The 23,473-nt window shown below is 43.6% G+C and overlaps 1 protein-coding gene across 2 annotated transcripts in view; it reads left to right on the top strand.

The window, feature by feature from the left end:
* The window catches only part of LOC115161164 (follistatin-related protein 1), a 43,526-nt gene extending 20,371 nt beyond the window's left edge, over positions 1-23,155 (top strand). The window contains exons 3-11 of one of the 2 annotated variants that reach the window (XM_029711941.1): positions 5,402-5,503; positions 9,637-9,676; positions 11,983-12,015; positions 12,551-12,681; positions 16,391-16,509; positions 19,978-20,090; positions 20,833-20,943; positions 21,101-21,195; positions 21,753-23,155. In XM_029711941.1, coding sequence (XP_029567801.1) covers positions 5,402-5,503; positions 9,637-9,676; positions 11,983-12,015; positions 12,551-12,681; positions 16,391-16,509; positions 19,978-20,090; positions 20,833-20,943; positions 21,101-21,195; positions 21,753-21,794 — 786 coding nt within the window. In that variant the 3' untranslated portion in view covers positions 21,795-23,155. Of the gene's footprint in view, positions 1-5,401; positions 5,504-9,636; positions 9,767-11,982; positions 12,016-12,550; positions 12,682-16,390; positions 16,510-19,977; positions 20,091-20,832; positions 20,944-21,100; positions 21,196-21,752 lie in introns of both variants that reach the window. The other variant, XM_029711940.1, reaches the window with a different exon arrangement.
* Positions 23,156-23,473: the final 318 nt, after the last annotated feature.

Below are 23,473 nucleotides of genomic sequence, written 5' to 3' on the forward strand. Positions count from 1 at the left end.
AAACCTGCCTGGTGGAAAACCTACAATGCACCCTACACACAAACACACATAACACTTCTTGGTGGAAGAAAAACAAAGACAACCACAAACAAACACACACTAACACCCCGCCCCCCTCACCCACACACACAGACCATGGCTGAGTCATACTGTAATCCATCTTCAAAGCCCTCCCTGAGGGCCAGTAGAGTGGTATGGTCATTTCAGACAGTTAGCTACAGATGGCCAGAGAGAGGATCCTGTTTAAACCTACAGTTCCTCTCTGATTACCCCAGCAGAGATAGATGGGTTGCTGCTGCTAAGCTTAGTTTAGTTTAGCTTAGCTTAGCTTAGTTTAGCTCCAGCTCCACTGCACAATTTCTAGAAATAAAGCCTGCAGAACCACCCTGACATTTAGCTAATGAGTGCTCAGAGTGAGAGAGCAGTTTTTGTTCCACCTGCTCCAAATGGGGAGTTGCTATGGTGACAGGAGATGCAAGGCTCAGAGAGAGAGACACGTGGGGGGGATTGCTCAGACCTAGCAAGGGTCCTGGCTAATTGGCAGTATGCCACTGCACGCACACACACACACACACATTGAGGCTCTTAAAATCTTGGGTAAAGTAATGGACTTTGTTTATTTGAATCAATAAGGTAAAACACATTCTGTCCCATCTGAGCCAATAGCAATTAAGAGTTGTCTGGGTGTGATTAATGATTGGCTTATGAATGGGTATCAATCAGCTTAGACCCTATTCCCACTATGAGACATGAAGGGGAGTATGAGGAGCGGAGTGGTGAAAGAGATTTCTTCTTTTCAATTCACATTACATCCTTCCCTTTCGTTGTGGCTGGAAACGCGATGTTCTTGGCAGCTCAAATTGATCGTAAATATCACAGTAGCCACTAGCTAGTAAGCACAAACTATTTAAAAATCCAAGCAACTTTTCTTCTAAAACATATTACAATATTGAATAAAGCAACCAAACTATATTACACTCTTGAATAATACAAACAATCCACAAGCATGTGCAGACAATTAAAGGGTTCATTTTCTTGCAAGCTAGCTAACTAACAATATGCTTCATGATCAAGTAATGTTAGCATAGCAATAATGAATGTTTACTCCTCCCATATAAAAGTACAGTAGCGTTATCATAGTGTCATTTTTATCGAATCAAATTGTATTTGTCACATGCTTCGTAGTCTACATCTGTTGTTTAACAGTGGAATGCTTACTTATGGGCCCTTTCCAACAACGCAGAGAGAAACATTTTAAAATAATAGAAAGGTAATAACACAAGGAATAAATACACAATACGTAATGACAACTTGGCTATATACACGGGGTACAAGTAGCGAGTCGATGTTTTGTGCATAATGTTGCCGCTACCGTCTGACACGAAAGTCGGTGGAAGCATACTCGGACCAAAGCGCAAAGTGATCTGGGTTCCACATCTTTATTATAAAGTGAAACTTCAGCAAATACAAAACAATAAACGAACAGACGAAACGTGAAGCAAGTGAAGTGCTCACAGGCAACTACACATAAACAAAACAAGATCCCACAAAACACAGTGGGGAAATGACTGCCTAAATATGATCCCCAATCAGAGACAATGATAAACAGCTGCCTCTGATTGGGAACCATACCAGGCCAACATAGAAATAGAACAACCTATATTACCCACCCTAGTCACACCCCAACCCAACCAACATAGAGAATAAAAGGCTCTCTATGGTCAGGGCGTGACACCGTCTCTTATGACCGAAAATAACTTCTAGACATCAGGACTGCGATTACTCACCACGGACAAGCAGAATCCTTTTTCTCCTTTCACAACTCTGACGAGCCCGAGGCGGAGGATATACGGCTCACTCGGGAACAAGCCCCGACCCCAGTGATCTGCGTGAAGAGGTGGTGGAGAAAGAGAGGCCGGAGGACGGGCTGCCTTCTGAGGAGTCGGAGGCAATCGAATAAACCCCCACTACCCTCAAATCTGCTAGCAAACATGCAATCTTTGGACAATAAAATGGCAGAGTTATTGCGAAGATTAGATTACCAAAGGGACATTCAAAACTGGAACATCGTATGCTTCATGGAGTCGTGGCTGAACGACGACAATATCAACATACAGCTGGCTGGTAATACGGCAGGATAGAACAGTGGCGTCTGGTAAGACAAGGGGCGGAGGATGATGTATTTTTATAAACAACAGCTGGTGCACGATATCTAAGGAAGTCTCAAGCTATTGCTCAGCTGAGGTAGAGTTTCTCATAATAAGATGCAGACCACGTTACCTACAGAGAGAGTTTTCATCTATATTCTTTGTAGCTGTTTACATACCACCACAGTCAGAGGCTGGCACTAAGATAGCATTGAATGAGCTGTATCCCGCCAAAAGCAAACAAGAAAATGCTTTAATGCAGGGAAACTTAAATCCGTTTTACCAAATTACTATCAGCATGTTAAATGTGCAACCAGAGGGAAAAGAACTCTGGACCACCAATACTCCACACACAGACATGCATACAAAGATCTCCCTCGCCCTCCATTTCGCAAATCTGACCAAAATTCCATCCTCCTGATTACAAGCAAAAATTAAAGCAGGAAGCACCAGTGTCTAGATCAATAAAAAAATGGTCAGATGAAGCAGATGCTAAGCTACAGGACTGTTTTGCTAGCATAGACTGGAATATGTTCTGGGATTCCTCAAATGGCATTGAGAAGTACACCACATCTGCCATTGGCTTCATCAATAAGTGCATCGATGACGTCGTCCCCACAGTGACCGTACGTACGTACCCCAACCAGAAGCCATGGATTACTGGCAGCATCCGCACTGAGCTAAAGGATAGAGCTGCCGCTTTCAAGGAGCAGGACTCTAACCCGGAAGCTTATAAGAAATCCTGCTATGCCCTCCGACGAACCATCAAACAGGCAAAGTGTCAATACAGGACTAAGATCGAGTCGTACTAAACCGGCTCTGACGCTCGTCGTATGTGGCAGGCCTTGCAAAACATTACAGACTACAAAGGGAAGCACAACCGAGAGCTGCCCAGTGACACCAGACTACCGGACTAGCTAAACTACTTCTATGCTCGCTTTGAGGCAAATAACATTGAAACATACATGACAGCACCAGCTGTACCGGAAGACTGTTTGATCACACTCTCCGCAGCTGATGTGAGTAAGACAGGTCAACATTCACAAGGCCGCAGGGCCAGACGGATTACCAAGACGTGTACTGCGAGCATGCGCTGACCAACTAGCAAGTGTCTTCACTGACATTTTCAACCTGTCCGAGTCTGTAATACCAACATGTTTTAAGCAAACCACCATAGTGTCTGTGCCCAAGAACACTAAGGTAACCCGCCTAAATGACTACCGACCCATAGCACTCATGTCTGTAGCCATGAAGTGTTTTGAAAGGCTGGTCATGGCTCACATCAACACCATTATCCTAGAAACCCTAGACCCACTCCAATTTGCATACTGACCCAAAAGATCCACAGATGATGCAGTCTCTATTGCACTCCACCCTGCCCTTTCCCACCTGGACAAAAGGAACACCTATGTGAGAATGCTATTCATTAACAACAGCTCAGTGTTCAACACCATAGTGCCCTCAAAGCTCATCAATAATCTAAGGACCCTGGGACTAAACACCTCCCTCTGCAACTGGATCCTGGACTTCCTGACGGGCAGCCCCCAGGTGGTAAGGGTAGGTAACAAAACATCCGCCACGCTGACCATCAACACAGGGGCTCCTGATGGGTGCGTGCTCAGCCCCCTCCTGTACTCCCTGTTCACTCATGACTGCACGGCCAGGCACGACCACAACACCATCATTAAATTTGCCAATGACACAACAGTGGTAGGCCTGATCACCGACAACAACGAGACAGCCTATAGGGTGGAGGTCAGAGACCTGGCAGTGTGGTGCCAGGACAACATCTCCCTCAACGAGATCAAGACAAAGGAGATGATTGTGGACTACAGGAAAAAGAGGACCGAGCACGCCCCCATTCTCATCGACAGGGCTGCAGTGGAGCAGGTTGAGAGCTTAAGTTCTTTGCTGTCCACATCACCAACAAACTAACATGGTCCAAGCATACCATGACAGTCGTGAAGCGGGCACGACAAAACCTATTCCCCCTCAGGAGACTGAAAAGACTTGGCATGGGTCCTCAGATCCTCAAAAGGTTCTACAGCTGCACCATCGAGAGCATCCTGACTGGTTGCATCACTGCCTGGTATGGCAACTGCTTGGCCTTCGACTGCAACGCAGCTACAGATGGTAGCGCATACAGCCCAGCTTCCTGCCATCCAGGACCTCTATACCAGGGGTTGTCAGAGGAAGGCCCTAAAATTGCCAAAGACACCAGCCACAGACTGTTCTCTGTGCTACCACACAACAAGCGATACCAGAGTGCCAAGTCTAGGTCCAAGAGGCTTCTAAACAGCTTCTACCCCCAAGCCATAAGACTTCTGAACATCTAATCAAATGGCCACCCAGACTATTTGCATTGCCCCCCCCCATTTTACACTGCTGCTACTCTAAGTTATTATCTATGCATAGTCACTTTAATAACTCTACCTACATGAATATATTACCTCAATTAACCAGTGCCCCTGCACATTGATTCTGTACCAGTACCCCCTGTAGGCAAGTCAGTTAAGAACAAATTATTATTTACAATGATAGCTTAGGAACAGTGGGTTAACTGCCTTGTTCAGGAGCAGATTTCTACCTCGTCAGCTCAGGGATTCAAACCAGTGACCTTACAGTTACTGGGTCAATGCTGTTAACTGCAAGGCTACCTGCCGCCACAATGGGAATATGACCAACAATGCAGTTTCAAGAGAAATAGCTCTTTAATTATTTGTTACTTTTATTTCTTCTTTTTTTAGGTATTTTTCTTGAAACTGCATTGTTGGTTAAGGGCTGGTAACTAAGCATTTCACTGTAAGGTCTACACCTGTTGTATTCGGAGCATGTGACAAATAACATTTTGATTTGATACAACATTTGATTTGATTTGAGCTTGTATTTGCATGCGTGCGACTATGTATGTGTGTGCGTTTGCTGGTTGTATTATTGTGGTTTCTGAGGGGTTGAGAGTGATGGTGTCATTTTCATGTGGTTTTGTAGTGAAACTGACAGTATCGTAATTTAGAGTATTTTAGTAGCACACTGAACCTCACCCCTTCTGTTTGAAATAGAATCAGAGGTTTCAAACACTGGCCGCTCTGAGAATAGTGTAACAGTTCCACCTTGTGTCTGATATATGTTATAACAGTATTTTATCCAGGGCGTGTGTCCTTAGTGCTGACAGTGTGCTTACGTGTGAGTTTTAAATACCAAAGCTGTGTGTGTGTGTTTTCAATACTAACAGTGTGTGTTTTCTTTTTCGTCAGGAGGTGCAGACTAAGAGTAAGGTTTGTGCCAATGTGTTCTGTGGCGCAGGAAGAGAGTGTGCAGTCACTGAGAAGGGAGAACCCAGCTGCTTGTGTATAGAGGTGAGTCAAATCATGGTCATATGCACAGGATAACCGGTGCTGTGAAATGCTTACTAGAAAACTTCCTCACCATGCAAGGTTAACAATAAGTATAAGACTAGAGCATTAGTACGTAAATAGTCAAGACAAATACTGCACTACTGTTCAAAAGTTTGGGGTCAGTTAGACATTTCCTTGTTTTCCATGAAAACATACATGAAATGAGTTGCAAAATAAATAGGAAATATATTCAAGACGGGGGTAGAAGCTGTTTAGAAGCTTCTTGGACCAAGACTTGGCGCTACGGTACCGCTTGCCGTGCGGTAGCAGAGAGAACAGTCTATGACTAGGTGGCTGGACAGTTTTTAGGGCTCTCCTCTGACACCGCCTGGTATAGAGGTCCTTCATTGCAGGAAGCTTGGCCCCAGTGTTGTACTGGGCTATTCGCAGTACCCTCTGTAGTGCCTTGCGGTTGGAGGCTGAGCAGTTGCCATACCAGGGAGTGATGCAACCAGTCAGGATGTTGTCGATGGTGCAGCTTAAGAACCTTTTGAGGATCTGAGGACCCATGCTGAATCTTTTCAGTCTCCTGAGGGGGAATAGGCTTTGTCGTGCCCTCTTCACGACTGTCTTGATGTGCTTGGACCATGTTAGTTTGTTGGTGATGTGGACACCAAGGAGCTCTCAACCTGCTTCACTGCAGCCCCTTTGATGAGACGGGGCTTTGTCTTGATCACATTGAGGGAGAGGTTGTTGTCCTGGCAACACACGGCCAGCTCTTTGACCTCCTCCCTATAGGCTGTCTCGTTGTTGTCGGTGATCAGGCCTACCACTGTTGTGTCATTTGCAAATGTAATGATGGTGTTGGAGTCGTGCCTGGCCGTGCAGTCATGAGTGAACAGGAAGTACAGGAGGGGGCTGAGCACGCATCGCTGAGGGGCCCCTGGGTTGAGGATCAACGTGGCGGATTTCTTGTTACCTACCCTTACCACCTGGGGGCGGCCCGTCAGGAAGTCCAGGATCCAGGTGCAGGGGTAGGTGTTTAGTCCCAGGGTCCTTAGCTTATTGATGAGCTTTGAGGGCACTATGGTGTTGAACGCTGAGCTGTTGTCAATGAATAGCATTCTCACATAGATGTTCCTTTTGTCCAGGTGGGAAAGGGCAGGGTGGAGTGCAATAAAGATTGCATCATCTGTAGTTCTGTTGGGTCAGTATGCAAATTGGAGTGGGTCTAGGGTTTCTGGGATAATGGTGTTGATGTGAGCTATGACCAGCCTTTCAAAGCACTTCATGGCTACAGACTTGAGTGCTACGGGTCGATAGTCTTTTAGGCAGGTTACCTTAGTGTTCTTGGGCACAGGCACTATGGTGATCTGCTTAAAATATGTTGGTATTACAGACTCGGAAATGGAGAGGTTGAAAATGTTTGAAGATTCTTGCCAGTTGGTCAGCGCATGCTCGCATTACACGTCCTGATAATCCGTCTGGCCCTGCGGCCTTGTGAATGTTGACCTGTTTAAAGGTCTTTCTCACATCGACTGCGGAGAGTGTGATCACACAGTCTTCCGGAACAGCTGGTGCTCTCATGCATGTTTCAGTGTTATTTGCCTCGAAGCAAGCATAGAAGTAGTTTAACTCATCTGGTAGGCTAGTGTCACTGGGCAGCTCTCGTCTGTGCTTCCCTTTGTAGTCTGCAATGGTTTGCAAGCCCTGCCACATCCGACAAGCATCAGAGGTGGTGTAGTGCGATTCAATCTTAGTCCTGTATTAATGCTTTGCCTGTTTGATGGTTCGTCGGAGGGCATAATGGGATTTCTTATAAGTTTCCGGGTTAGAGTCCCACTCCTTGAAAGCGGCAGCTCTAGCCTTTAGCTCAGTGTGGATGCTGCCTGTAATCCATGGCTTCTGGTTGGGGTATGTACATACGGTCACTGTGGGGACGACGTCATCGATGCAGTTATTGATGAAGCCAATGACTGATGTATTGGTGTATTCCTCAATGCCATTTGAGGAATCCCAGAACATATTATTGTCTGTGCTAGCAAAACAGTCCTGTAGCTTAGCATTTGCTTCATCTGAACACTTTTTTATTTATTTGGTCACTGGTGCTTCCTGCTTTCATTTTTGCTTGTAAGCAGGAATCAGGAGGATAGACTTATGGTCAGATTTGCCAAATGGAGGGCAAGGGAGAGCTTTGTATGCGTCTCTGTGTGTGGAGTATAGGTTTTTCCTCTGGTTGCACGGATTTAAGTTTCCCTGCATTAAAGTCCCCGGCTACTAGGAGCACTGCCTCTGCGTGAGCGTTTTCTTGTTTGCTTATGGTGGAATACAGCTCATTCAATGCTGTCTTAGTGCCAGCCTCTGACTGTGGTGGTATATAAACAGCTACGAAAAATACAGATGAAAACTCTCTAGGTAGATAGTGTGGTCTACAGATTATCATGAGATACACTACCTCAGGTGAGCAATAGCTCGAGACTTTCTTAGATATCGTGCACCAGCTGTTATTTACAAAAAATACATCGTCCTCCGCCCCTTCTCTTACCAGACGCCGCTGTTCTATCCTGCAGGTATAGTGTGTAACCAGCCAGCTGTATGTTGATAATGTTGTCGTTCAACCATGACACCGTGAAGCATAAGATGATACAGTTTTTAATGTTCCGTTGGTTGTTTAATCTTTCGTGTAGCTCGTCGATTTTATTCTCCAAAGATTGCACGTTTGCTAGCAGAATGGAAGGAAGTGGGGGTTAAATTCGATCGCCTACAAATTCTCAGAAGGCAGCCCGCACTTTGGCCCCTTTTTCACCGCCTCCTCTTCACGCAAATCGAGGAGATCTGGGCCTGTTCCCGAGAAAGCAGTATATCCTTTGCGTCAGGCTTGTCAGAGTCGTGAAAGGACAAAAAGGATTCTGCTAGTCCATGGGTAACTGCAGTCCTGATGTCTAGAAGTTATTTTCGGTCATAAGAGACGGTAGTGGCAACATTATGTACAAAATAAGTTAAAAAAAGTTACAAACAACGCAAATAAACTAACAAAAAAAACACCAATAGGTTGGAAAACGTCTGCCTTCCTCTCCGGCGCCATCTTACAGCTTCTTCCTCTGTCGAGTGTCTGTTCTTTTTCCCATCTTAATCTTTTTTTTTTTTGGCCAGTCTGAGATATGGCTTTTTCTTTGCAACTCTGCCTAGAAGGCCAGCATCCCGGAGTCGCCTCTTCACTGTTGACATTGAGACTGGTGTTTTGCGGGTACTATTTAATGAAGCTGCCAGTTGAGGACTTGTGAGGCATCTGTTTCTCAAACTAGGCACTCTAATGTACTTGTCCTCTTGCTCAGTTGTGCACCGGGGCCCCTTTGCGCTGTTCTGTGAAGGAAGTAGAACACAGCGTTTTAAAAGATCTTCAGTTTCTTGGGAATTTCTCACATGGAATAGCCTTCATTTCTCAGAACAAGAATAGACTGACAAGTTTCAGAAGAAAGTTCTTTGTTTCTGGCCATTTTGAGCCAGTAATCAAACCCACAAATGCTGATGCTCTAGATACTCAACTAATTTAAAGAAGGCCAGTTTTATAGCTTCTTTAATAATAACAACATTTTTCAGCTGTGCTAACATAATTGCAAAAGGGCTTTCTCATGATCAATTTGCATTTTAGCTACAATAGTCATTGACAACATTAACAATGTCTACACTATATTTCTGATCAATTTGATGTTATTTTAATGGACAAAAAAATTGGACATTTCTAAGTGACCCCAAACGGTAGTGTATATCACTAAAATATTGTATAAAACAACAGAACGTGATATATTGAAGAGAAATACAGAACATACTGCCTGTACTATGAATATACTTGTTAGTGAGCTTGTGCGTGCGTGTGTGTGACTATGCATGTGTGTGCCTGCGTGTGAGTTTATCAGCATGTGAGGGTGTTGTGTGTTCAGGTATGCCACTTTTGGCATGATCTTTTTATTCAGTGTCATTAAGAAATGGCTGATCTTTTTATTCAAGGTCATTAAGACTCTATCTCTTTCTCTCTTCTCCCACCCTCTCCCTTTACCGCTCTCTCTTTATCTCTGCCTCTCTCCTCCCACCCGCCTTCTCAATCTCTTTCTGTCTTTCTCTCTCTCTCTCTCTACCCTTCTCTCTCTCTCTAGAGCTGTAAGCCCCACAAGCGTTCAGTGTGTGGCAGTAACGGTAAGACATACCGCAACCACTGTGAGCTCCACCGAGACGCATGTCTCACCGGCCTCAAGATCCAGGTGGCCCACGACGGACACTGCCAGGGTGGGGGAAAAAACATGTACAGTGGGGGGAAAAAGTATTTGATCCCCTGCTGATTTTGTATGTTTGCCAACTGATAAAGAAAGGATCAGTCTTTCATTTTAATGGTAGGTTTATTTGAACAGTGAGAGACAGAATAACAACAAAAATATCCAGAAAAACGCATGTCAAAAATGCTATAAATTGATTAGCATTTTAATGAGGGAAATAAGTATTTGACCCCCTCTCAATCAGAAAGATTTCTGGCTCCCAGGTGTCTTTTATACAGGTAACGAGCTGAGATTAGGAGCACACTCTTAAAGGGAGTGCTCCTAACCGCAGCTTGTTACCTGTATAAAAGACACCTGTCCACAGAAGCAATTAATCAATCAGATTCCAAACTCTCCACCATGGCCAAGACCAAAGAGCTCTCCAAGGATATCAAGGACTAGATTGTAGACCTATACAAGGCTGGAATGGGCTACAAGACCATCGCCAAGCAGCTTGGTGAGAAGGTGACAACAGTTGGTGCGATTATTCGCAAATGGAAGAAACACAAAAGAACTGTCAATATCCCTCGGCCTGGGGCTCCATGCAAGATCTCACCTCGTGGAGTTGCAATGATCATGAGAACGGTGAGGAATCAGCCCAGAACTACACGGGAGGATCTTGTCAATGATCTCAAGGCAGCTGGGACCATAGTCACTAAGAAACAATTGGTAACACACTACGCTGTGAATGACTTAAATCCTGCAGCGCCCGCAAGCTCCCCCTGCTCAAGAATACATATACATGCCCGTCTGAAGTTTGCCAATGAACATCAGAATGATTCAGAGGACAACTGGTGAAAGTGTTGTGGTCAGATGAGACCAAAATGGAGCTCTTTGGCATCAACTCAACTCGCCGTGTTTGGAGGAGGAGGAATGCTGCCTATGACCCCAACAACACCATCTCCACCGTCAAACACGGAGGTGGAAACATTTTGCTTTGGGGGTGTTTTTCTGCTAAGGGGACAGGACAACTTCACCGCATCATTTGACGGGGCCATGTACTGTCAAATCTTGGGTGAGAACCTCCTTCCCTCAGCCAGGGCATTGAAAATGGGTCGTGGATGGGTATTCCAGCATGACAATGACCCAAAACACACGGCCAAGGCCACAAAGGAGTGGCTCAAGAAGAAGCACATTAAGGTCCTGGAGTGGCCTAGCCAGTCTCCAGACCTTAATCCCATAGAAAATCTGTGGAGGGAGCTGAAGGTTTGAGTTGCCAAACGTCAGCCTTGAAACGTTAATGACTTGGAGAAGATCTGCAAAAGGAGTGGGACAAAACCCTCCTGAGATGTGTGCAAACCTGGTGGCCAACTACAAGAAACGTCTGACCTCTGTGATTGCCAACAAGGGTTTTGCCACCAAGTACTAAGTCATGTTTTGCAGAGGGGTCAAATACTTATTTCCCTCATTAAAATGCAAATCCTTTTATAACATTTTTGACATGTGTTTTTCTGGATATTTTTGTTGTTATTCTGTCTCTCACTGTTCAAATAAACCTACCATTAAAATTATCGATTGATCATTTCTTTGTCAGTGGGCAAATGTACAAAATCAGCAGGGGATCAAATACTTTTTTCCCCCACTGTACATACACACACACTTTCTTGTTAACTTTGTGTGTGTATAGCACATGACTGACCTATATTGCTATCTGATGCCTATATACTCAGGGGCATAATCTCTGGTTGTCATGACACAGTCAGTGATACGTGTGAGCTGTCAGGTCAGCTGTTGGCCATATAAGGCTATCCTATCATCATCCGACAGACAGGCGACATATATGGTCCCAGGCTCATCTTCGATTTAGCTAGTGTTGAACTTTGAACCTATACGCCCAATGACCTCTTCTTGTCTGTCTGTTGGCCTGGACATTGATCAGGTTGATGATGAATCAGTTACTCCCCCCTCCTACTGTCACAGAGGCCATCATGTCATGGTGTCCATGGGCATTATTGGTTATTGTGGCAGTGTGACAATGACATGGTGAAAAACACTAGATGGGAAACGAACACTAGATATTGTAAAACAATGAATTAAAGCTGTTCTCTTTCTCTCTGTGTTCCTCTCTTTTGCATCTCTCGCTCGCTCTGTCTCTCTCTCTCTCTCTCTCTCTCTCTGTGTCTGTCTGTTTCTCTCTTTCTCTCTCGTTCTCTCTCTCTCTCTCTCTCTCTGTGTCTTTGTCATCTGCAGAGAAGAAAGCAGAGCATGCAGCCGCCAGCCCGGGTGAGTGAGTGTGACTTGAGATCTGTGTGCTCTGAGCCAATAAGACCTCTGTATCTCAGCTCTTATTTCCTCTAGTCCTTATGGAGCTTTATCAGACATAGCTATATCAGTGTTCTACTGATCTCTTATTGCACTAGTGATAAGCACTCTTCAGTTAACTGATAGGGAGTGTGCAGGTTTAGGCCTCAGGACTGTACATTTGGGCACATAATGAGCTGGGAGGTACTGGTGTGCTCTGGACAGAACAGGGATTGTGTGCATTCCCTGTATCATACTAGTGTCAAAATGGCTTGAGTACCTGTTAGATTGTGGATTTTGATTGTGTCACATATCGCTCTCTCTCTATGGCTCTGTCCCCCTCTCTCTCTCTCTCTCTCTCTCACTCATACACCCCCTTCTCTCTCTCTCTCTCGCTCTCTCTCTCTCACCCCCTCTCTTTCCTTCTCTCTCGCTCTCGCCCTCTCTCACACACTCAACCCCCCTCTCTCTCACCCCCTCTCACCCCCCCCTCTTTCCTCTCTCTCTGTCTCTCCAGTGGTGTGTTATGTAGCAGATCGTAATGAGTTGAGGCATCGTGTGATCCAGTGGCTGCAGACTGAGGTGGTCCCAGACGGCTGGTTTGTCAAAGGCTCCAACTTCACTGAAATCCTGGTGAAATACTTCAAGGTGTGTGTGTGTGTGTGTGTGTGTGTGTGTGTGTGTGTGTGTGTGTGTGTGTGTGTGTGTGTGTGTGTGTGTGTGTGTGTGTGTGTGTGTGTGTGTGTGTGTGTGTGTGTGTGTGTGTGTGTGTGTGTGTGTGTGTGTGTGTCAAACAAGCATTTCAGTTGTGATATCTGTTCTATGAAGTCCAAAACTATGAACTTGAGACATGTTTTGTAGAAACAGCTTTATATGTTTTGGACCATATGGAAAATTAATTAGTCACACTGATAAAAGCTGTCTTCACCTTCCACATAGCACATAGCATTTGTCATCAGCTGTTACAACTAGGAGAGGTGACTGGAAACTATTGGGTCTTCACAGGAGGGACACCCCTTAACCTTCAGCCCCTCTCTCACACTGGCCAGCCTATGGTCTCCTGTACCCACCACACCATATCACTAATCACATACCCCCCATCTTCATTCCCTAACCCTCTCAGACTGGCAGTGTGCTGATCTAAACACTCAGAGGGTAACCTCTATCCCTCCATCCATCCCTTCATCCATCCTCTCTTCCTTTCCACCCTAAATCATCAAAGCTACCTCAGACCCTGCCTGATCATTTATGTGACAGCCATCTCAGTCATGTCAGTGGACAGCCGTAACTCTCCTTAATGACCGTCCCCATCCTGTGGTGAAGGACCCCTGGCCCTGCCACTCTCCCATTGGCTCAGAGAGGGCATTAAAAGAGGAATTGCCATCAATGTTCAGAAAAGTTTAATTTATCTCCACTGGTTACTGTTTCTTATACACACATGGAAACATGAGAAAGATTCATGTGATATCAAAACACCATTGTTCTCCGATCTCCTCCAGTCTCCTCTATGTGCCTCATTTGTCTGAGAGTTCCATTAACTTTCCACAGAGACAGAGCACAGTGATATAATGGAGCCTTTGGTATACAATGCATTCGGAATGTATTCAGACCCCTTGACTTTTTCCAAATTTTGTTACATTACAGCCTTATTCTAAAATGGATTGAATAAAATAAATTCCTCAGCAATCTACACACAACACCCCATAATAACAAAGCGAATACAGCTTTTTTGAAATGTATTAAATGTATTAAAAATAAAAATCAGAAATACCTTATTTACATAAGTATTCAGACCCTTTGCTATGAGACTCGAAATTGAGCTCAGGTGCATCCTGTTTCCTTTGATCATCCTTGAGATGTTTCTACAACTTGATTGGAGGCCACCTGTGGTAAATAAAACCTGTCTATATAAGGTCCCACAGTTGACAGTGCATGTCAGAGAAAAAACCAAGCCATGATGTTGAAGGAATTGTCCGTAGTGCTCCGAGACAGGATTGTGTCGAGGCACAGATATGGGGAAGGGTACCAAAACATTTCTGCAGCATTGAAGGTCCCCAAGAACACAGTGGCCTCCATCATTCTTAAATGGAAGAAGTTTGGAACCACCAAGACTCTTCCTAGAGCTGGCCGCCCGGCCAAACTGAGCAATCGGGGGAGAAGGGCCTTGGTCAGCGATGTGACCATTGTTCACTCTGACAGAGCTCCAGAGTTCCTCTGTGCAGATGGGAGAAACTTCCAGAAGGACAACCAGCTCTGCAGATCTCCACCAATCAGGCATTTATGTTAAAGTGGCCGGACGGAAGCCACTCATCAGTAAAAGGCACATGACAGCCCACTTGGAGTTTGCCAAAAGGCACCTTAAGACTCTTAGACCATGATAAACAAGATTATCTGGTCTGATGAAACCAAGATTGAACTCTTTGACCTGAATGCCAAGCGTCACGTCTGGAGGAGACCTGGCACCAACCGTACGATGAAGCATGGTGGTGGCAGCATCATGCTGTGGGGATGTTTTTCAGCGGCAGGGACTGGGAGATTAGTCAGAATCGAGGCAAAGATGAACAGAGCAAAGTACAGAGAGATCCTTGATGAAAACCTGCCCCAGAGAGCTCAGGACCTCTGACAGGGGCGAAGTTTCACCTTCCAACAGGACAACGACCCTAAGCACACAGCCAAGACAACGCAGGAGTGGCTTTGGGAAAAGTCTCTGAATGTCCTTGATTGGCCCAGCCAGAGCCCGGACTTGAACATTGTGTGTAGATTGTTCAGGGGGGTAAAAACTATACATTTTAGAATAAGGCTGTAATGTAACAAAATGTGTAAAAAGTCAAGAGGTCTGAAAACTTTCCGAAGGCACTGTAGTTCTCTCTCTCTCTCTCTCTCTCTCTCTCTCTCTCTCTCTCTCTCTCTCTCTCTCTCTCTCTCTCTGTTTATATATATATAAAATAGTTCAATACATGATAATATATAAACATAGTTCAATACATAATATATATATGTCTGTCAATCTCTCTATAGAATATAACTCTATGACTGTTAAAGATGTATCCCTTAAATTCGAGGACGGCTCTACACTGTAATGGAAAACTGTAATTTATACTGTAATTCTGGGTATTATCAACTGTAAAATACTGTGAAAGCATTATACTGCAGCATACTGTAAATGATGATGCATTGTGGGAAAATGTTGTGGGCGGGAAATAGTTGCTGTATTTCAAATGGTACTGTAATTCCACCCCACAGAAAAGAGTACTGTACCTTAATTTTGGTGCGCCAAAAACATTTGGATCACTAATGGGTGCATGGTATTGTTGTTTTTTGAGGTGTCCTTTGCAAGATGCTATATTTGTTGCACCCGTGAGTGCTGTACCAATTTAACTCGTGTTTATAGTGCCCCATCAATTTAAAATGTAGAAGGGATAGAGTGCAGTGGCAAGTCTTAAACCTTTGGTCTGTTTTGCTAAGTAATTGCTGCCAGTTTGGAAGCCTTTGTTAAGGCCTCTTGAAGTGGAAGTGATATAAAACACCAAATATTAATTGATATGCTGTACTGTGTAAATACATTACCTTGCAGCCAACCTTTCACCAATTCAATGTAATTCCAGTAAAATACTGTGAAATCTCCCCCACAATGACTTTCATTCATTAGTTAATTAATTTATTCATTATGATTACGGTAGCATTTACTTTTTTACAATGCAATACAGTCAATTTTATGTATTGAACTATGTCGTTACACAGTACTTGCTTTACTATTGTATTTAGATTACAGTAGGTATACTGCACTATGAAATACAGTGTCCTACTTACCGATAGCTGCCTGTAAGTTACTGTCAAATTCACTTGAACCCCTTTACAGTGTAGGGTTGTCAGGCGACCGATGACCACTGGTGATGACCGCAACAGACAGTCTCAAAGTGCAAAGTTCACTGTGGATTAGCAGTCTTGGAAGCAGAGTTTTTATCAGGTAGAGGGAGATATTTAGAAAATGATTGAGAGAGGAACTGATATGACCAGAAGAAAAGTGAGAGTGTGTGTGTGTGTGTGTGGGGGGGGGGTTATGCTTAAAGGCTAAAATATATTTAGAATTATACCCAATCCCCCCCACCACTCTCACTTTTCTTCTGGTCATATTAGGTTTATTAGGTTTTCTGGTTATTATTCACTTTTAGGATATTATATTGGCCTACAGAGGCCCATGACACTCTTCTATTCTCTACTCCTACTAACTCTGCTAGTTTCTGTGTGTGTGTGTGTGTGCGTGTGCGTGTGCGTGTGCGTGTGTGTGTGTGTGTGTGTGTGTGTGTGTGTGTGTGTGTGTGTGTGTGTGTGTGTGTGTGTGTGTGTGTGTGTACAGAACTACGACAATGGTGACTCCCAGCTGGACTCCTCAGAGCTCCTTAAGTTCATCCAACATAATGACTCCAACGTGGACATGCAGTCATACGCAGACCAGGAGAGCAACAAGCTGCTCAGGTCAGTGTGTGTGTGTACTTGTGTGCATGCTATTTCACCTTTATTTGTATATATATATACATTATCAGTCAAAAGTTTGGACACACCTACTCATTCAAGGGTTTTTCTTTATTTTTACTATTTTCCACATTGTAGAATAATAGTGAAGACATCAATACTATGAAATAACACATATGGAATCATGTAGCAACCAAAAAAGTTGATTTTATATTTGAGATTCTTCAAAGTAGCCACCCTTTGTCTTGATGATAGCTTTGCACATTCTTGGCATTCTCTCAACCAGCTTCATGAGGAAGTCACCTGGAATGCATTTCAATTAACAGGTGTGCCTTGTGTAATTTATTTCCTTCTTAATGCGTTTGAGCCAATCAGTTGTGTTGTGACAAGGTAGGGGTAGTATACAGAAGACCAAGTCCATATTATGGCAAGAACAGCTCAAATAAACAAAGTGAAATGACAGTCCTTCATTCAAGTGCAGTGGCAAAAACCATCAAGCGAAATAAATGCTTCGTAGAGTTCAAGTAACAGACACATCTCAACATCAACTGTTTAGAGGAGACTGCATGAATCATGCCTTCATGGTCGAATTGCTTCAAAGAAACCAGTACTAATGAACACCAATAAGAAGAAGAGACTTGCTTGGCCAAGAAACATGAGCAATGGACATTAGACCGGTGTAAATCTGTCCTTTGGTCTGCTGAGTCCAAATTTGAGATTTTTGGTTCCAACCGCCGTGTCTTTGTGAGATGCAGAGTAGGTGAACGGATGATCTTCGCATGTGTGGTTCCCACCGTGAAGCATGGAGAAGGAGGTGTGATGGTGTGGGGTTGCTTTGCTGGTGACACTGTCAGTGATTTATTTAGAATTCAAGGCACACTTAACCAGCATGGCTACCACAGTATTCTGTAGCGATATGCCATCCCATCTGGTTTAAGCTTAGTGGGACTATAATTTATTTTTCAACAGGACAATGACCCAACACACCTCCAGGCTGTGTAAAGGCTATTTGACCAAGAAGGAGAGTGATGGAGTGCTGCATCAGATGACCTCATCTCCATAATCACCCGACCTCAACCCAGTTGAGATGGTTTGGGATGAGTTGGACCGCAGTGTGAAGGAAACGTCGCCAACAAGTGCTCAGCATATGTGGCAACTCCTTCAAGACTGTTGGGAAAGCATTTCAGGTGAAGCTGGTTGAGAGAATGCCAAGAGTGTGCAAAGCTGTCATCAAGACAAAGGGTGGCTACTTTGAAGAATCTCAAATATAAAATATATTTTGATTTGTTGAACACTTTTTTGATTACCACATAATTCCATATGTGTTATTTCATAGTTTGAATGTCTTCACTGTTATTCTACAATGTAGAAAATAGTAAAAATAAAGAAATACCATTGAATGAGTAGGTGTGTCCAAACTTTTGACTGGTGCTGTATATATTGTTTTTATATATATATATTTTTAGCTCAGTAGACAGAAAAATATGACACTTTACAAAACAGGTAATTCACACGTTCTCATAGATCATCATATAATGTTTGCAGCCTGTCTACGTGTGGTGTAAATTTGATCCATGTACATAACATACCATAAATGTATATGTGTATACCTATAAAGTACCTATATCATATACAGTATCGATATCATATTCTCAGCTGTACAGTAGAGGGTTTCTGAGGAGCTGGTGCTATATTAAGCCCTACTGTCCCTCTCTGCCTTGAACCTTGTGTAACCCAGGCCTCCTGTGGTTGACCTTAACCTCACAGACACATGTCCTGTACATGATCAGAGCCTGGGTTTCCACTGTGCTGCTCACTTGAGAAGTGTTGCAATGCTTCTGTAGGTTTGGACATAAGAAGCTGATGTAACAAGCTGATGTAATCAGCCACTTCTATTGCCCACACATGAGTAGGGCCCTGAGTTTTTACAGGCCTTGTGACTTGACCGGGAAAAACTCTTGATCCTACAAATGAAGGATTGAAAATAATATTCTGTGGGCAAAACATTCCGTTAACTTTACTTTATCAGACACCCAGCACAGTCAGACACTATGCCCAATAACCATCTCAACAGCTACACTGTCACGGTTGTCATAGGGTAAAGCAGACCAAGACGCAGCGGGGAAATGTGCACTCATCTTCTTTTTATTTAAACGGACAAAGAAGGTAAACCAAAATAAATACGTACACAACAAAAAAAAACACACCAACCAATCACAGGCCGGTAAGGCACAGCGCTATACACAGCACAATCTCCCACAAATACTAAAAACAAACACATACCTATTTATAGAACCCTCAATCAGAGGCAACGAGAAAACACCTGCTTCCAATTGAGGGTTCAACCCCCAGTTAACTAAACATAGAAATACAAATAACTACACTGAACATAGAAATACATAAACATAGAACAGTCATGTGCACTCTGGAGTGGGTTTTCATCAAGGATCAAGGACAGCATGATACTGCCACCACCATGCTTCACCGTAGGGGTGGTGCCAGGTTTCCTCCAGATGTGACGCCTGGCATTCAGGCCAAAGAGTTCAATCTTAGTTTCATCAAACCAGAAAATCTTGTTTCTCATGGTCTGAGAGTCCTTTAGATGCCCTTTGGCAAACTCCAAGCAGGCTGTTATGTGCCTTTTACTGAGGAGGGGCTTCCGTCTGGCCACTCTACCATAAATGCCTGATTGGTGGAGTAATGCAGAGATGGTTGTCCTTCTGGAAGGTTCTCCCATCTCCACAGAGGAACTCTGGAGCTCTGTCAGAGTGACCATTTGGGCTCTTGGTCACCTCCCTGACCAAGGCCCTTCTCCCCTGATTTCTCGGTTTGGCCGGGCGGCCAGCTCTAGGAAGAGTCTTAGTAGTTCTAAACTTCTTCCATTTAAGAATGATGGAGGCCACTGTGTTCTTGGGGATCTTCAATGCTGCAGAATTTTTTTGATCGATACCCTTCCCCAGATCTGTGCCGTGACACAATCCTGTCTCGGAGCTTTATGGACAATTCCTTTGACCCGATGGCTTGGTTTTTGCTCTGAAATGCACTGTAAACTGTGGGACCTTATATAGACAGGTGTGTGCCTTTCCAAATCATGTCCAATCAATTGAATTTACCACAGGTGGACTCCAATCAAGTTGTAGAAAGATCTCATGATCAATAGAAACAGGATGCACCTGAGCTCAATTTCGAATCTCACAGCAAAGAGTCTGAATACTTATGTAAATAAGGTATTTCTATTTATTTATTTATTTGCAAAGAGAATCTAAACTGTTTTTGCCTTTGATATTATGGGGTATTGTATGTAGATTGATGAGGGGAAAAATGTATTTAATCCATTTTAGAATATGGCTGTAACGTAACAAAATGTGGAAAAAGTCTGGGTTCTGAATACATTCCGAATGCACTGTACTTAGCTATGAGTACAGGCAGTGAATGTGAATCTGTGTGTGTGTTTCTCTCTGCTCTTCCCAGGAGCCTGTGTGTGGATGCCCTGATCGAGATGTCCGATGAGAACACTGACTGGAAGCTGAGCTTCGATGAGTTCCTCAACTGCCTGAAGCCCGGCTTCAACCCACCTGAGAAGAGTGAGCTCCCAGACACATGACCGTTGACTCAATGACGCTATGATGACAACACTGCACACCACTGCTGACACCACACATGTTTTTTTTCCTCAGTTTATTTCACAAATACCTCTATATCAACCTCTTAGACACATGCAGTCAACATACAGTATGTGTTTACAGTGCATGGGATGTACATATGTTAATCAAAATAGCAAATTTATTCGCCACAACCATAGGCAAATCCACTGTAACTCACCCAAACATACTTGAAATGCACTGCAACAAAAACATCTCAATGTGATTTATTTACAGACAACTGTATTTTTTCTTGGTCTTTTGTACTGTACCAAGTTGATCAGAAGTTGTGTATTAATGATGTAGGGGAAAGTTCAGTGTGATAGCAAGAGCGGTTCTGGGAGAGAGCCCTATGACTTCACTCACAGCTGCAGCAGGCAACAGCACACATTCCAGTCCGGAACACAGAGCCTACCCTGGGGCCTCACCAGAGCCAAGGTCATAGATAATGGAGTGCTTTAACATACTGTACACACACTCTCTATTGCTCTAGTGCTCTCTTTCTGCTGCGGACTACAGTACTACTCAACTGCGCTAAATGTTTTATTTAGACATCTAGAACAAACCGATTCAAGTAAAACAGAGGATATTTAATCATTTCTGGTCACTTGAACAGACACTTGAACAGTGTTAGATCCGGTGTGTATGCGAGGCACTAAATTCTATGTGCCCCCCTCTTCTGCAGAGTGTGCCCTGGAGGATGAGACCTATAAGGATGGGGCTGAGACACAGGTGGAGTGTAACCGCTGTGTGTGTGCCTGCGGCAACTGGGTCTGCACCGCCATGACCTGCAATGGTGAGGAGAGGCAGACCAGCACACCTGTATAGACACACTGGCTCATCTACAAGTCATCTGAACCACATACTGGGCTTACAGATAAGGACTCAACACCTGTCTTTCTCTCTCTCCAATTGATCCTGTAATTCTTTCATCCTTTGCATCTCTTTCTTAGATAAGACAGCGGTCGTCGAGGAGACCGGGGAGGCAGGGCAGGAGATGACCGAGGAGGAATGGAGCCTCCGTGTGGCCGAGCTCAACAAGCACCAGGTCAGCAACCGGGGGGGGGGGGGGGGGGGGTCACAGTTCAAGGGACAGACTGGGCCACTCTCCAATCTCCCCAGACATATGGGGTAGCTCTGGAATCTGTCTATAAAGAGTTGGGCGAGTTGTGCTTTATTGATGACTATCCTTGTGTAGACCGTGTGTGTGTGTGTGTGTGTGTGTGTGTGTGTGTGTATTGCTTTAGTTAAATTCACGAGGGAGCAGTTCTGGCTCTCCACAATAGCAGAGTCAGCGAGTTCATGTACTCTGTCCTCAAACAGAATATCTTCCAACAACAACTTACAGCCTTGTGGGCTGAATTTATTAATACAAAAATGTTAGCCAATATTGCAGTTAAGAACCGGTAGAGATCCCTACACAAGAGGAACTAAGGGACAATCATCATCGACACTGTGTAGAGGAAAATGGGGTATTGAGTGTGGCTATGTATTTGTAACTATCTAACTATGGCTACATGGCATACAATTGTTCTTCTCATGACAATATTTACCACTCTCCTCCCACATCTGCTTTCTCTCTCCCTCTCTCTCTTTCAAAAACAGGAAACAGTGGAGAAGATGAAGGCCATCACAAAGGAGGCCTAAGATGCCTAAAGAAGGAGGGCGTGAAGGAAAGAGAGAGATAAAAAAGACTTCACTCTTCTTCCATACTTGATAAGGCCCTGTGCTGTTGCTGAATTTACTCATATGTTAATTATTATAGCTGTTTGTTTATGTGTGTTAGATGCAGGGCAGTCAAGAGTATTATTTGAGTTTCTTGAGTTAAGTACTGTCTTCATGTTCTATTGTTTTACTGCACCCCTGCACCAGGAATGGGGCCATTTTTACTGCTGACTTTAAGTATTGTTTTTCTATCTATACATTATAAACACAGTGTTTATTGTTATGGCTTTTTTTTGTAAAATAGCAAGCGGTAAATTGTTGGCGATGAGAAAAATTTGAGATGTTTGGAGTGAACTGTTGAGACACCTTTCTCCATCAAGGAAATAAAATCACCTTTAAAGTCCTTCCAGATGTATTAGAGGAATGTTGAGCAAGACAATGATAGTGTCCCATTGTAGGGGAAGGGGATGTCTTACTACTACTTGATACTACTTGACCAATGCACTTCTCCCTCCATGACTAGCAGCATAGTTTCAGGCCTTAGTGGATTGTCCCGTTTAGTTAGAATCGTTTGCTTCTATGTACAATTTGTTATATGTTTGATTTGGAGATCATATGTGATTGCAATGGCTCCTGTGCTGTATTCCGTCAGCTCTCTCTGGTGCTTTTTTTAGAAACATTGAAGCGTAGATTGTAGAATTGAAGCAACAAGCACCAAGCACAGAGCTGAGTACAGCATGGAGAGAACTAAAACCAAAGCCTGACGATGACTATGATATTGATGTACGATGATGTACGAACCCCTCCAGGCAAAGCATTTCTCTGGACCCAGCAACAACACTATACCTGTGCTTGTCAAAGATCAGTCATAAGGATTAGCCTTGCTGTCAGCAAATGTAGCTTAGATGCATCTCTAACTCAGAGTGCATGCTTATATGAAATAATATGTGTCTGTAATGAAGGAGTGTTTTTGAGAGAGTGTGTACTGCCTACAAGTGTGTGGTGGTGTGTCATATTTGTTTTGTTATGTTTTATTTGTCAAAGTCCCACTTATCTTGAGAATAATTTCTGGTTATATCAGTGCCTTAAAACCCAAACATAGGCCTGCAGACATACACTGTAGAGGTCTCGTGTCCTGCAGCCTTTAGGCCACAATTGGAATGGGCAAGACTATTCATGGCAGAATTTTGGTAAAAATTTTAGAGCTATGTGGTTTAGTCCTTGTTAAGTGTTTGTGAAAAAGTTGAATAGCTAGGTTAAAACTAGGTTTATATTCTTAAAGGAATGCAGAGTCTATAATGAATATGTATGTCAATAAAATAAAACCCATACAGTACTACAAATGTCTCAATCTCTCGTAAGTGTGTTTGTTTATGTGTGTAGTGATGGGGAGGGGGAATGTATGTTACATACATATTGGGATATGTATGTATATATATTTTTGCCGATATAGGGTATCATATCAATTTGACAATTTCGCAATACAATTTCACAATATTTTTTTAGCTAGTTTGCTGTACCTGCACAAAAACTCCAGTATTTCTCCTTCATAGCTTGTTCTCCATCATCTTTTTAAATAAGGAGCCCATTTGATTTCACGTTTTATTTCCATGACTGATCAAAACTTGTTTTCTCGTGGCTCTCTCTTGTCCCTATGCAGC

This window comes from Salmo trutta, chromosome 24, assembly GCF_901001165.1.
Source record: "Salmo trutta chromosome 24, fSalTru1.1, whole genome shotgun sequence".
Classification (NCBI taxonomy): domain Eukaryota; kingdom Metazoa; phylum Chordata; class Actinopteri; order Salmoniformes; family Salmonidae; genus Salmo; species Salmo trutta.